General features: G+C 40.2%; 1 protein-coding gene across 6 annotated transcripts in view; it reads right to left on the bottom strand.

The window, feature by feature from the left end:
- LOC119661442 (kinase D-interacting substrate of 220 kDa) overlaps positions 1-13,094 on the bottom strand; it is a 164,546-nt gene that overhangs the window by 121,072 nt on the left and 30,380 nt on the right. Inside the window, exon 1 of one of the 6 annotated variants that reach the window (XM_038071176.1) lies at positions 598-1,120. The exons of the other annotated variants lie outside the window; for them this stretch is intronic. Within the exon in view, the coding sequence (XP_037927104.1) occupies positions 598-768 (171 nt within the window). The 5' untranslated portion in view covers positions 769-1,120. Of the gene's footprint in view, positions 1-597; positions 1,121-13,094 lie in introns of those variants that run through there. 6 annotated transcript variants of the gene reach the window in all.

The following is a 13,094-nucleotide window of genomic DNA, read 5'->3' as shown; positions in this document are numbered from 1 at the left end:
GTATTACGTAATCAAAGCTGTTCTGATGAATTAGTAATGCAAAAGCTGATTTTTGCATATGCCGGCTACATTTTGGAATGCGCCTCTAACTTGAATAGATTCTGACGTCCCGACATTGACGTCAACTCACAATTTTCACAAAACCTTACCATTTCATTATCAACACCAATTTATTAATTTGTCATAAAAAGTTCAGACTATATATCTATGAAAGTCATCGACAATACTGGGAATGTTTTGAAATATAATGTATTTATGAGAATGGGAATGTCAACGCCAATAACACGTTACAGTTTAATTGGGTTCGTGCTATGGACGCAAAGCGAATAGCCGATATCAAAATGAATGTCTGATTATATGATTACGTTCGAATTCTTCAACGTTTGATGCAGGATTGCAACCTCGATGGCAGGCCTAATATAATATACTTAATTAATAATGCATTTGGGGATTCGATGCATTTTTGAACTTGAATTGTGTAGACATTGCGTTGGTATAGTGCCTTTTTGTATGTATATGAATCTATCAATTTTGTAGGCTTCGATATCATATACATAAATTGAGGATTTACTTGTGATTGATGACTATTTGGTATACCTGTATTGAAGTTGGTCTGCTTATGGAACTTCGTAGGAACCCGAAATATGGTCTGATGCTTCCATATGAGATTAACGATTGTTGCTCGTTGTTTAAACTAGTTGACGGGGCATTCAACGGCGACAATTCGGAGGCCGCACGCCCGATATTTGCTAGCGCTACCCTTCGCATCTTAACGTGAATCTTACTGCCAACTGCAAAACACTATCTGCTGTCACTACTGCACTTGAAGCACTTCCTTTATCAGAAACCAGCCAATTCACTCATCGCAACCATTTGAACTGACACCAGACAACAAGCTCGATGGATTTCTTTCGAAAGGAGTTTATAGTATAGCAGAAATTGTTCGCGCAGACAGTTGTGTCATTCACTGAGATAGCATTATTGTAAAACTTAATAACTTCCAGGGAAAGTTAATGACAGAGCTATAATACTTAAACTATATGAGATATCATACTCATATCAATCACTATGCACAATACACAACACATGGAACGAAAGCATTCGATTTTGAAAAATATTGAATTAAATTTAATGAGAATGCTGGGACTGGTGGCGCCGACAACCAGCTGAAACACTCGTTCTCCCAGTTACTCATAATTGTTTACTGATATTTTACCGTGATAATGGGGACGAATAAAATGGAGTGTAATTAAACATACGTTTATCTACAAATTTACGACAATTGAAAAAGACAGACGAAGAGAATGTCAGTACATGAGGTGATTACGGAAAGTAATTCCGAAAATGTCTGAGTGTAATGTTTGGTGATAATATAATGAGAATTAACACCAGAGGTACGGGTGCTTTCCAATTGTCAAAATTGTTGGAGTTGGGTCTGTAATGTATTTTGAATTTATTATACCAAATTAGCTTCATTGTATTATACCCTTGGACTATTACTGCTAGACAAACGTAGTCTTCATGCTATAATTAGTACTTATTTACTTATTTGTATTTTATCTCATTCATCTTGAATTAGAGGCGAAAGTATATGTACATATGAGGGACCTTTCATATGGAAAGTTGAGAAAATATAACAAGATATATCATAGTTTGTTCTGTCTCATCAAAGCCACAGTGACAATAGAAACATATTTACGAATATATTAGAGAGATTTTGGTAGGTATATAGACTTTGACGCGAAGATTTAATAGACAAATTTGGAAGCTACTGAAGTAGTCACACAATCGCAACTCAAATAAAGATCATACTAACCAGATTGTATTAGGAACAAATGGCGGTAATTGAGCTGAAAATATTTACTAAATTTCGTTCTGCCGAGAATACGTAGATGTTCCGATCAATCAATACGTGATCTGCCATTGTTTCTTATGAAGTTCTTTGATTCGAAGTAAAACAAAAAACTAAATTTAAATCATAATAAAAACAGCTTATCTGAACGAGTAAAAAAGATACCAGAAGTGTATATCCAAAGCTTCTCGCCTGAATTTCTTTACATTGGTTTGAATACAAATGTACCACCAATAGGCCTCCATTTAATACTTGGTCTTATTGTAAGTATGTAGATTAAAAAGAAGTATCGTCCTTTTTCAATGTGGCAAAATCTTCATAGCTTACAGTCTGGTCGTGGTCTGTCAATTCAAACTTATATGAGTAGCAAAGAAATGCATACTTGCAAAAGCTTAAATCATATCAGTTTGGACTGAGTTAACCAGGCTTCTGAAGTTTGGACAGTACATTAAAGTTGGACTTAAATTCCACCATGTTATTCATATATCATGCCCAAGCCCAGATAAAGGAAGAGGATTTGAGGGGACGTACTTTGTATTATTCTCAGTAAAACGAAAATAAAATGCTGAGATTAGGGAATGTAATAAATATAGTTGCAATTACTCGACTATGCTAAATGCTACCTGATCTCTCCTAGTGACAGGTCACGCGACAGGCCAACCAAGAAAATGTATTCACTATTGGGCGTATTGATATTTGCGCTGCGACATAGGATACGAACGCGTTAAAAATGTCTACAAACTTTCCGATTTTGGTAGCCCACAGACTCAATACGGAGTTGAGTTGAAAAATCTAGCAATTTGATGAACGACTGATGAAACTCACCATTATATCAGCTGATCGCACAATTCACGTCTTCATCGCATACGTACCACAGATAGGTCGAACTGTCACCAAGAAAGATTCCTACTAACAATTTCTCGATGCGACGAAATGTAACATGCCTGTTGAAAAGTCTTTGGAGCACGCAATGAGGGTGGCGAGCGTATAATCGACTTTGTGGACACCCATGTCCTTGTACTTGTGAATATATGGTCCATTAAATGATTATTTCATTTCCCTACATTTTATAGTGGAGACTATATCCTCATATGACGATAAAGCCGTTTGATATGAGACCATCGCACCTCAACATCCGCCGTTGATTGCTCTCTGAAGAGACAAGCCCTCGGTAAAACGATTCCGTAAGAAAAAAAAATAAATGAACAGCCATTATGACTATCGAAGAATCGTGGAACGAAGTTAAACAATCGAGATACTTAGTTTTGGAGTAAAGATGTTCAAATGAAAGTCCGTGAAAAGAAACGCCTCTACCTTAAACCCGGGCCAATTGGCAAATTTACAGGAAGGCCGATCGGGAAGTAAAGAAAGCGATCTATCTGACAAGCAATGTCAGTCAATGGCATCGTGCCAATGTGCAAAAAGAAAGGAGGTCCCGCACAATGTTTAAATTACCATCAGATCTGGTTGCTCTCCCATACCATGAAGATTTTTCAACGCTTTCTTCACAACCGTGTTCGTGATATCATTCAAATAACCGTGAATCAAGTCGGATTTGTCAAGAACTGCGCAATTACTGGCGCAATACACGATGCGACAACACTTAGTGTCAGACGAATTCGTGCGCTGGGTGTGTTATACCACGATCCGTAAAAAAAAGTTCAAAGTATGGGGGGTGTATCAAAACCGTTTCGTGTCTCTGTTGGTGTTTATCAAGAAAGCGCCCTATCGTCACTCCTCCTTGTTCTTGTTATGGACACTGTCACAGGGGTCATGCAACGTCCAACGCCCTATACACTGCTTTATGTTTTCCTAGTGTCTAATAGCAACTCTAATCTCGAGTAACTTGTCCAAAAATGGATGATCACCTCATGCAATACAGTCGCAGATGGAATCTGAATAAAACTGTGTTTCTGTAAGCCGATCCTGATGAAACAGGCTGTCAGTGGCAGTCACCTGGCCAGAACTGAGCGGTTTAAATATCTCGGGTCAATGTTGTCAGTCAATGAAGAACTGCGTTATGAAATTACTTCACGCATTAGCGCAACCTGGATGAAGTGGCGTTCCGCAACTAGTGTTCTTTCTGATCGATGCATGAGCGAACGTCTCAATTCGAAAATTTACCGCAATGTCATCTGCCCAGTCGCCTTCTTTGATTCTGAGTGTTGGACGACTATAAGGGATAAAAAACGGCGTCTTGCGGTAATGGTGACGAAATTGTTGCGTTGGACTCGTGGCGTGACACACATCTGAAATGATCACATTTGAAATGAGGATATTCGGGAGGCGTTTTCGATGGTATCATCATGTCAATCACGCTATCGAGAATTTACTTGCCAAGATTGGTTTGAGCATCGAAGTCGATGGTAAGCGATCAAATGGCCGGCCCAAACAACGATGGCTTGATACGCTGGATGGGAATTTGAAAGCCTCGCGAATATATCCACATCAGGCCTTTGGCAAAGCAAAATGGCACAACCGGTCACGACGAGCCAACCTCCGATTCTGAACTGAATAAAGGCTGAAGAAGAAGATTAAAGTTGGACTTAGAGCTACTGTTGTATTTGATTGAGTGAAACCATCAGTGTGTTTTCTCGATAAATAAATTATTCTTAGGGTTCTTCTCACTAATTTTAATAAAAAATTGCAGTGGTATATTAGACTAGAGGGACCTCCTAAATTTAAAACATTACTAGAATACATTTACGTGGACTTTAATTGCGAATCAAATTCCATACATATTCTACAACGATGTATCAAATGAAATACCATTCGGCACCATATCAGTGATGCTGTACAGTACCTGAATCTGCACTACCCTGTTTGAAAATAAGAGATAGTTGCTATAAAACTATGACTGCCGTAAGCTTATTTACTATCTACCTTCGCGCCTGGCGATTTCTGGTAATAAGCTTCAACTCCTTCCACGACTTTCTGGAAAGCTTGCGCTTCTCCTCCATTGTTCTACGCCACGTTGCACTCGTCGGCCATCCTGGGAAATTTCTCTGAATAACGTCCGCAAAGTTCTTCATTTGATATTGTCTCAGGACGGAGCACCCCGATGACACCATGAGGACATCAGTCGATGAAAACTTGGAGCTTACGAACAATATTGGTAGCTTTCCATGTGCCGCTATCATATAGCAGTAGGAAGAGAACCTTCGCGTGGAATAGCGTCAACTTGATGTTGATGTTGCGATTGCAATATAAACTACGCTTCGTAGATATACGAATTGAGGAAACCCTCGTTTTGTTAGTATTTATTTTCAATCAAACAACCAGGCAGCATGAAGGGCGACAGAAGGTGTTCCTGTGGGACTTAGGGGTTAGAGCACTTGTATAGTGACCACGCTGCCTCCTACAGTGTGCCCATTGTAGTGTACCATTTCAGTCTTGAATGAAGTACTCTAACACCCTTTAAGGCACAGATCCAATTAGATTGTAGCACCTACAATTATTATTATTATATGCCACTCTATAACCATTGATTTCTTAGAAATGCCTCTTCTGTGTACTTGAGTACTTGAAATATGTTCCCTGTTAAAGATGTCGAATGCTTTCTCAAACTTGGTGAAGAGTAGCTTAAGCGGTAATTTACACTTCGCGCACTGTCGGAAGTCTCGGTTGGTGCATAGGACAGCATGGTTGTAATGCTCCTTAACTTGAATCAGAACCTCGGCTCTCACACTTCGATTGCGCGCCTCGCGGCAGTTTTTAGCAACAATCCGACACTGGATTCGCGCCTGGTACCGCTAAACAGGGTCCAAAAGTATAGTGCCACAAGGAGAAGAGGCGTTTACTTCCAAGTCACATATTTCACTTTGCTTAGACCCAGAACGTCTTCTAATATCGGTGATATTTTCGGTCAAGTTAGAGATAGCGAGCTCTCAATACTAGTGTCGAGGAGTGTAATTTCGATTCAGATGTCAATGAAAAACAGTTTTCGATAGAGTCGCTATCCAAAGCAATATTGACATTTCGGCAGCAATTCGGAAGTATTGTAATTAACTAACAGAGAATACTTTCGGGGAATACTATTCTCAAATTTCAGTTCAATGGCTTCTCTAATAACGCGGAAAAACTGGGGCGGTCATCCGCCTCCTTAAAAAGTTTGGGTGCTCAACTTTCGATCTCACCCCCAAAAGGAACGTATAGAGAGAGGAGCGGAAGGTCGCCAAATTCCAGCGGTAACCAGCCTTTAATAGTTTAAAAGAGCCTCAAATGGAGTGTTCTGATGTTATTATGGTAATATTAAATTTTACAATACCATCTCCATAGTGGGAGATGGCCAACAAGATATACAGGAGGAATTAGAAGGTTCCACTTGTTAACTGTTCCCCTAAAAACTCACGCTATTTTGCATACCTTCACCATCTTCTCTCCTTTTCTTTAAACCCAGCTCAGTGGGGTAAGACTATACAGGGTGTCCCGTAGATGAGTTTTTAATGGTGGATAGCACTACTCGTTTAAGGAAAATTGTTCCATGGAATGGCTCCTTTATCTTTCACCATCATAAAGTTATAGCGTTTTTCGTTAATGGTGTCAAAAAGCCAAACATGTCCAACAAAATCACAAAATCCCAAATTTAACACCATTCTTGAGTTCCCTTATATTGCTCTCGCGGATAAAATGTCATCAGCATACACATATAATAATACAATCTACTACTAGATAAGCACGGTAGGAAAAGAAATTTAAGTAAACCAACAACGCTGTGGGATATGAAATTGATTCGGGCTTGTTATTGAAGCTACATTCATGCCATTATGTATGGAATAGTAGATCATTCAAATGGCCTCCCCGGTTTCACTAGCTGTCTGATGTCTGTAAATGAACTCTGAAAATCAAATGCTTTTCCAGAGGTTTCTTGGTATTTATGTTAGTCCCTAAGGAGCCTTTTTAAAGTTTGAAGACTCCTTGTTGCTTCAGATTCAGGTGCTTCCACAGAAATTTCCTCGTTCACTTCTTCATTGGGAAGCGCATTTTTAACGTTCATTAGTGTTTCAAGTCTACACGTTTTTTTCGACATTTTACCGGGGCTTTCTTTTATCTCTCAACCTGCTCCGTTGCGGATACAGCACGAACTTCTATTTGAAAAGAAATTTAATCAGGACGAATGCTTATGGATTGTGTGACCCCCGGCACAAACATGGATTTGGCCTAATGATAACACTAAATGCACAGTGTAGCGATTGGAAAAGCCCGGTTCATACAGAGGAGAAGTAGGTTTCCTGTGGGGGACTGAGCACGTCTAGAGAAGGTTTTCCGAAGATACCCTTGTAATCATGGTGGATGATCTAAATACCAAGATGACCTTCGATAAAACTTCGGACATATGAAGTGTAAATTTGTAAATTTTTGTAGCTCTACACCCTTCTGACTGGTGGCGTATTACTCGAACATAGATCATATCTTATCAAAAGTGTTAGCACTAGCCGAGCTAGAAATCGGCCACACTCTGAGTGGATGTCATAGGACATGAATGATTAGAAAAACGTGTAACCTGATAGTTTGACAGACCTCCATTTGTTCAAATCTTAGGAATCTGATATCATTCTTAACGAGATAAACAAGGGAGGGTATTTCAAATCAAGAAAAAAATGTACTGCCTGCCACAACGAAGTTAATATCTAGAACAGTCTTAGAAGCAAAAAACAAATCGAAAGTTTGATAGACAAAAAGCATATTGCGACTACTATGGAGCAATGAGCAGATCTTAGAACCCCCTCTCCACCAGGTACTTTTAATCAAAAGCAAAAGGGAAATTCTGTAGCAATTGAAAGATATAATCAGGATATATATGGGAGTTAAATTTCATGCGCTACATTGAAATGCATTCTGCCATGAATACTATTACTTGCTATGGTCGATAAGATGCTTCATGCTGCCTGGACGGACGACACGGAGGAGATCTGTGTCCTATATCATCCCTTCTCAAGGAATTTTATGTGCATGAGACTTATCCATGGCTCTCAATTTGGAGAAGGAAGACAAGTTGACGGTAAATACCAACAAAATCAGTGTTTCAAGTCATACAGGGCACCGCACCCTTCGTATTTTCATCAATAGACAGATCACTTAAGGCATTATTTTTGCAATGGTTCTTCTGAAAAGAAAAGAAGCAGCCCAATGTTTAAGCCGCGACTAGATGAAATGCAAAGACCTCTGCATTAACTATCAAGTTGAGGTGGTTTCGCGTCAATATTTGTTCTGTGTTGCTATATGGGAGTAACCACCAATACTCGAACGATCTAAGCCTCCGTCAGCACCTATTTCCGTGGTAAACCCTGACATAATCTAGAACGGATAACTACGCCGGTAGGCATGCGGTGCATAAGTCATAGATTCCAGAGCAATCACCCTGTTGTTGGCTATGACAGATGGTGGGATTAATCATATAGGGATGGGAGGCGTGTCGATCATTCCAGAAATATGTAATGCAGAACAGTGTGGGTGGAGTATAAGCTACTTGTGATGTTCTGGAATCACCTGAAACTCATTGCCAAAAACAGGCAATTATGGCACGCTGATATGTTGAGCGCGCTGAATCAATATCAATCATATACTAGGCTAGCAATAAGTTTCGGACCTGACAAATATATTAGTCTCCCTAGTCAATATTTTGGTTATTGTTAAATTACTACGTTACATACGTTGGAGCAACACATGCCAAATTTCTCGTTGATCTATTAAATAAAATTTTAATATATAGCGTTTTAAAGTAGAAGTCCTTTGTATTGGGGGAGATAGGATGAATGCATTGAAGAGGATTCCCCTTCTTACGCAACAGTAAAAAGATGCGTAGTTTGCAGATAAAATAAGTGAAGGTCGTCCAAATTTTAAAAAATCGTTAATCAAGTGCAGGATATCGCAACGTCAGATGCGAGATGGGTTGTATATTTACTAAGTTTGGAACAAAAACGCAGTGGAGCGAAACTCAAGATGATTAATTTGGCTGAGCGTTAGCCACTCGATTTCGTTGCCCCGGGTTCGATGACAGGTTCGTTATAGATGTTCGTGTTTTCTTCCTGATCGTTCCGATGCTATAGGCTTACTACTTGCTCAACATTTAGTGTGATGATAATAATCCGAGCCCGTATTCAGGCGATACGTTGGCTCCCATAGCTTACACGAAAATACAAATGATAACGGACTGCGGATTATTCAATTAGCAGTGTCACACGAAATGGTTGTTGGAAGTACCTGGTTTGCGCGGAAAGCGATCCACAAACATACATGGGCCTCTCCGGACGGGACCACTTTCAACCAAATTGACCACGTGTTGATCGAACGCCGCCACCTCTAAACCTTGATGAATGTCAGAACATATAGGGGGGCCAATATAGACTTGGATCACTATCTAGTTGGCATGGTCTTCCGAGCTCGAATAACAACACCACCCAGAATCCCCTCTGACAATTAGGTGAGAGTGAATACTGAAGCCATCCACAACACAGCCCTCCGCGACACCTATAAGAAGGAAATGGATGCCGCAATAACCGCAGTCAACAAAGGACCTGGAAATGAAGCATCAACAAATGATCTTCACAACCACCTGAAGAACGTTATCATTGATAGGGCCACAAACATACTTGGCCCCAGGCGCGAAAGGAGCCGGAACGGCTGGTTTGATGATGAATGCAAGCTAGCAACGGAACGGAAGAGTGCCGCATACCGAGCAATGTTGCATTCTCAAAGAACACGGGCACGCGCAGAGACTTATCACGAACTCCGTCGACCCGAGAAGCAACTTCACAGACGGAAAAAGGAACAAGTCTGTGAACTAGAAAAGTACAGGGAGCAACCGCACCAGGCGCGCAAGTTTTACCAACAAGTCAGCATGATGAAGCCTTATACACCTCAATGTTCATCCTGCCGAGACAAAGAGGGAAATCTGATTTCCGACAGAATGGGCATATTGGAGCGATGGGAGAAAACACACAGTGCAGCAGTTATAGAGGTATCATGTTGCTGAGTACCATCTATAAGATATTCTCCGTTATTTTGCTAGGACGGATAACCCCATACGCTCAGAACATCATTGGCTCATACCAAAGAGGCTTCACTCCAGGCAAATCAGCAACAGATCAGATTTTCTCTCTGCGGCAAGCGATAGAAAAACTGTTGGAATATGGGCACCAGTTGCACCATTTATTCATCGATTTTAAAGCCGCCTATGATAGCATAGCAAGGGTAAAACTGTACACGGGCATAAGAGAATTTGGTATCCCGACGAAATTGATAAGAATGACTAGGCTGACCCTGGCCAATTTGCGAGGTAAGATAAAAGCAGAAGGATCACTCTCAAGACCATTCGACATCAACAACGATCTATGACAAGGGGATGCCCTATCATGCGTCCTCTTTAACCTGGCTCTAGAGAAAGTGATCCGTGATGATCGAAACCAACCAACAACATCAAACCGCACTGGTCAAACGGGAAGAATAAAGATAGAAGAATACAACTTTGAGACCGTTGATAATTTCTCTTATCTAGGGTCGAAAATCACAACCGATAACAGCTACGATGATGAAATCCGCGCACGGTTCTTGTCAGCCAACAGAGCCTATTTCAGCTTACAAAAACTGTTCCGCTCGAACGTCTCATCATAGGGTCAAAGCTCTTACTGTAAAAGACTATGATCTTGCCAATCCTCATGTATTCCTCGGAGACTTGGGTTCTTAACAAGAAGAATTGTGAACTCTTGGCAGAGTGCAAGGGAAGAATCCTCCGAAGAATTTTTGGCCCCCTACATGAGGATGGACGATTCCGCAGCCTACATAACGACGAAATCTGTGAGCGATACCATGACCGTCCGGTTGTGGATCAAATCCGGCTCAATAGTTTACGGTGGGCGGGTCACTTAATCCGTATGGATGAGGATGATCTAGCCCGGAAAGTGTATAAGGGCAATATCTATGGTAGGGAAAGAAGACGAGGCAGACCCTGCCTAAGATGGAGCGATGGCGTAGGTCAGGACGCCAGACAACTTTTAGGGATATCGAATTGGTGGACCTCGGCGCAAAACCGGGATGTTTGGCGCTCCTTATCAAGGCAGGCCTAGACCGGATATCGGTTGTTGCGCCGCTGATGATGATGATGATAATAATCCTGAATTGAACCAACTAGAAGTGAACTGAACGTAGTGTTTCTGCTCCGGAGTAGACAATTTTGTCGATTGGCTAGTTCCCACCCTCTGGAAAAAGGCTTGATTTAATGGCTCTAAACTGGTAAAATTGAGATCCGAATTTTGGAATTTCCATTGATTCCCATTTCCCAAAATTTTCTGTGTGGAAAGCGTGTTTCTTTGAGTGAATACGCAATTGCAACCAAAGAAAGGTAATTTGAAGTTATTCTAAAAAGTGGCTTCAGCGATGGGGTCCATAAATCGGAAAATAGTTGAAAAGAGTGTTCGGGAAATTCAATCAAACTCCCTCCCCTCTTTTTATTTGTAGGCTTAAAGCTTATTGGTTAACCACCTAATACATTTTTTTTGGTTTTCATTGAAAAGCTTAAGTAATGAAATGAGAGAAAAGATTATGAATGAAAATCTCACCTCTTAAATGCTATTTAATTAATATTTATTAGTTGTTTCAATTTCAAATCGCAAACAATTTTTAGTCGTTATCAGTCTGAATACACAGCAAAAAATTCTAGGTAAAATTCCGTAGATAATTAAATCAAATATTTGTATTTGCATCAAATTAGAAGACGAAATGCACATTTACTTGAACTTTAGTTAAGCTTTTGTAATCCCTTTTGTTTACCTAAGAACCATGAATAAACATGGGGGCGTGAATGATATTAAAACAGAGACCATTAGCCATACGCTATTAGACAAATTAATATCGTAGTAATTGAGTTTATCTCATCCACCGTCATCGAAGCGATAAAATAGAGAAGGTGTGTGTACGCTTAGCTCCAGAGCGACAAGGTCATACTTCCGCTTCCATAATTACTTCACGTGTAAATAGCCACGATTACCCTCGTAATTAGTCCTACTACTTAGCAATAGCAAGTATCCAAAAAGCACGAATAATAAAGAGATAATAGGTACGTTGGCCCTGATTCAAACCAGCACCATAGTCATGAATTTCATTCAACAAACGAACAGAGACGCAAAAATGGGATGCTATTTTACTGAGGCAATGTACAAACGTTTACTTGAGTTTTCACTTTCACTTATTGTAGAAAGTAGGAAAAGGCATGGTTTCACTCAACTTCTGTACGGACAAAAAGTATCTGCTGTACCTTCGGGTTAACCATAATTTATGCAAATTTCCAGAAACTTCACAACTTTAAATAGCAACTAAACTGCGAACCTCTCGTATTATACCTTGTATAGTGTGGGGAGAGATTTCAAGTGAATTCTGATAAAATCTGCGATTAGTTATGTCAATGTTGCTTTCTGAAATGTGTAGACTTGAGATTATAAGTCGTAAAATGAGAAAAACTTAACAAATCCATTATCTTCTAAATACATATATAATGAAAGATACTAATGTTGACATCTGTACAATAGGTGTGGCCTCCTATATCGAATAATTGTTCTTCTTCCTTTGAAATGAACCTCATACAGAAAACAACGGAACTGTTTTGTACTTTTTTGAGAGCATGACAAATTACCGACCAGAACATTGCTATTCTAATCGACAGCCAAGCGGTTATTAAGGCACATAAGTCCTACCAGCTAAATTCGAAACTGGTATGGGAATGCCTTAACAGAATGTACACACTCGGCCCGTTCAAAAAGGTCTGGATCCTCTGGGTTCCAAGGCAATGAAACAGCGCATGAGATGGTCAGCAAAGAAGCAGCGACGTCGTTTTACTGGCCGGAGCCATTCTGTGGAGTCGGAAATGGGTTCAGGGCTATGACATAAAAAATTAAGAGGAACGGCTGATGAAACTTTACTGGGCGAACTTATCAGGAATGGAAAATTTCAGGGTGCTCACGGGGGAATACGAACCCAAGCGCTCGAAAAATTGTTTAAGCCTCACCAAGAAGAGCCTCTGGATCATAGTAGGAATACTTACTGGCCACTGTGGTCTAAAGTATCACCTGGGGAAGCTAGGGTTATCTACGAACACTATCTGTAGATTCTGTGAGGAGTTATAGGTTCAAACGAAATAATATAGTTCATAGGTATACTATAACCAGCAAAGGAACACAATAGTTCTTTTAGGGCGCAGTGGGACATCCCTTGACGATATTTACGATATTACCTATTGATATTTATGAAA

The sequence above is a fragment of the Hermetia illucens genome, chromosome 1, assembly GCF_905115235.1.
Source record: "Hermetia illucens chromosome 1, iHerIll2.2.curated.20191125, whole genome shotgun sequence".
In the NCBI taxonomy this organism is placed as follows: Eukaryota; Metazoa; Arthropoda; class Insecta; order Diptera; family Stratiomyidae; genus Hermetia; species Hermetia illucens.
This window is presented reverse-complemented; position numbering and strand designations above follow the sequence as displayed.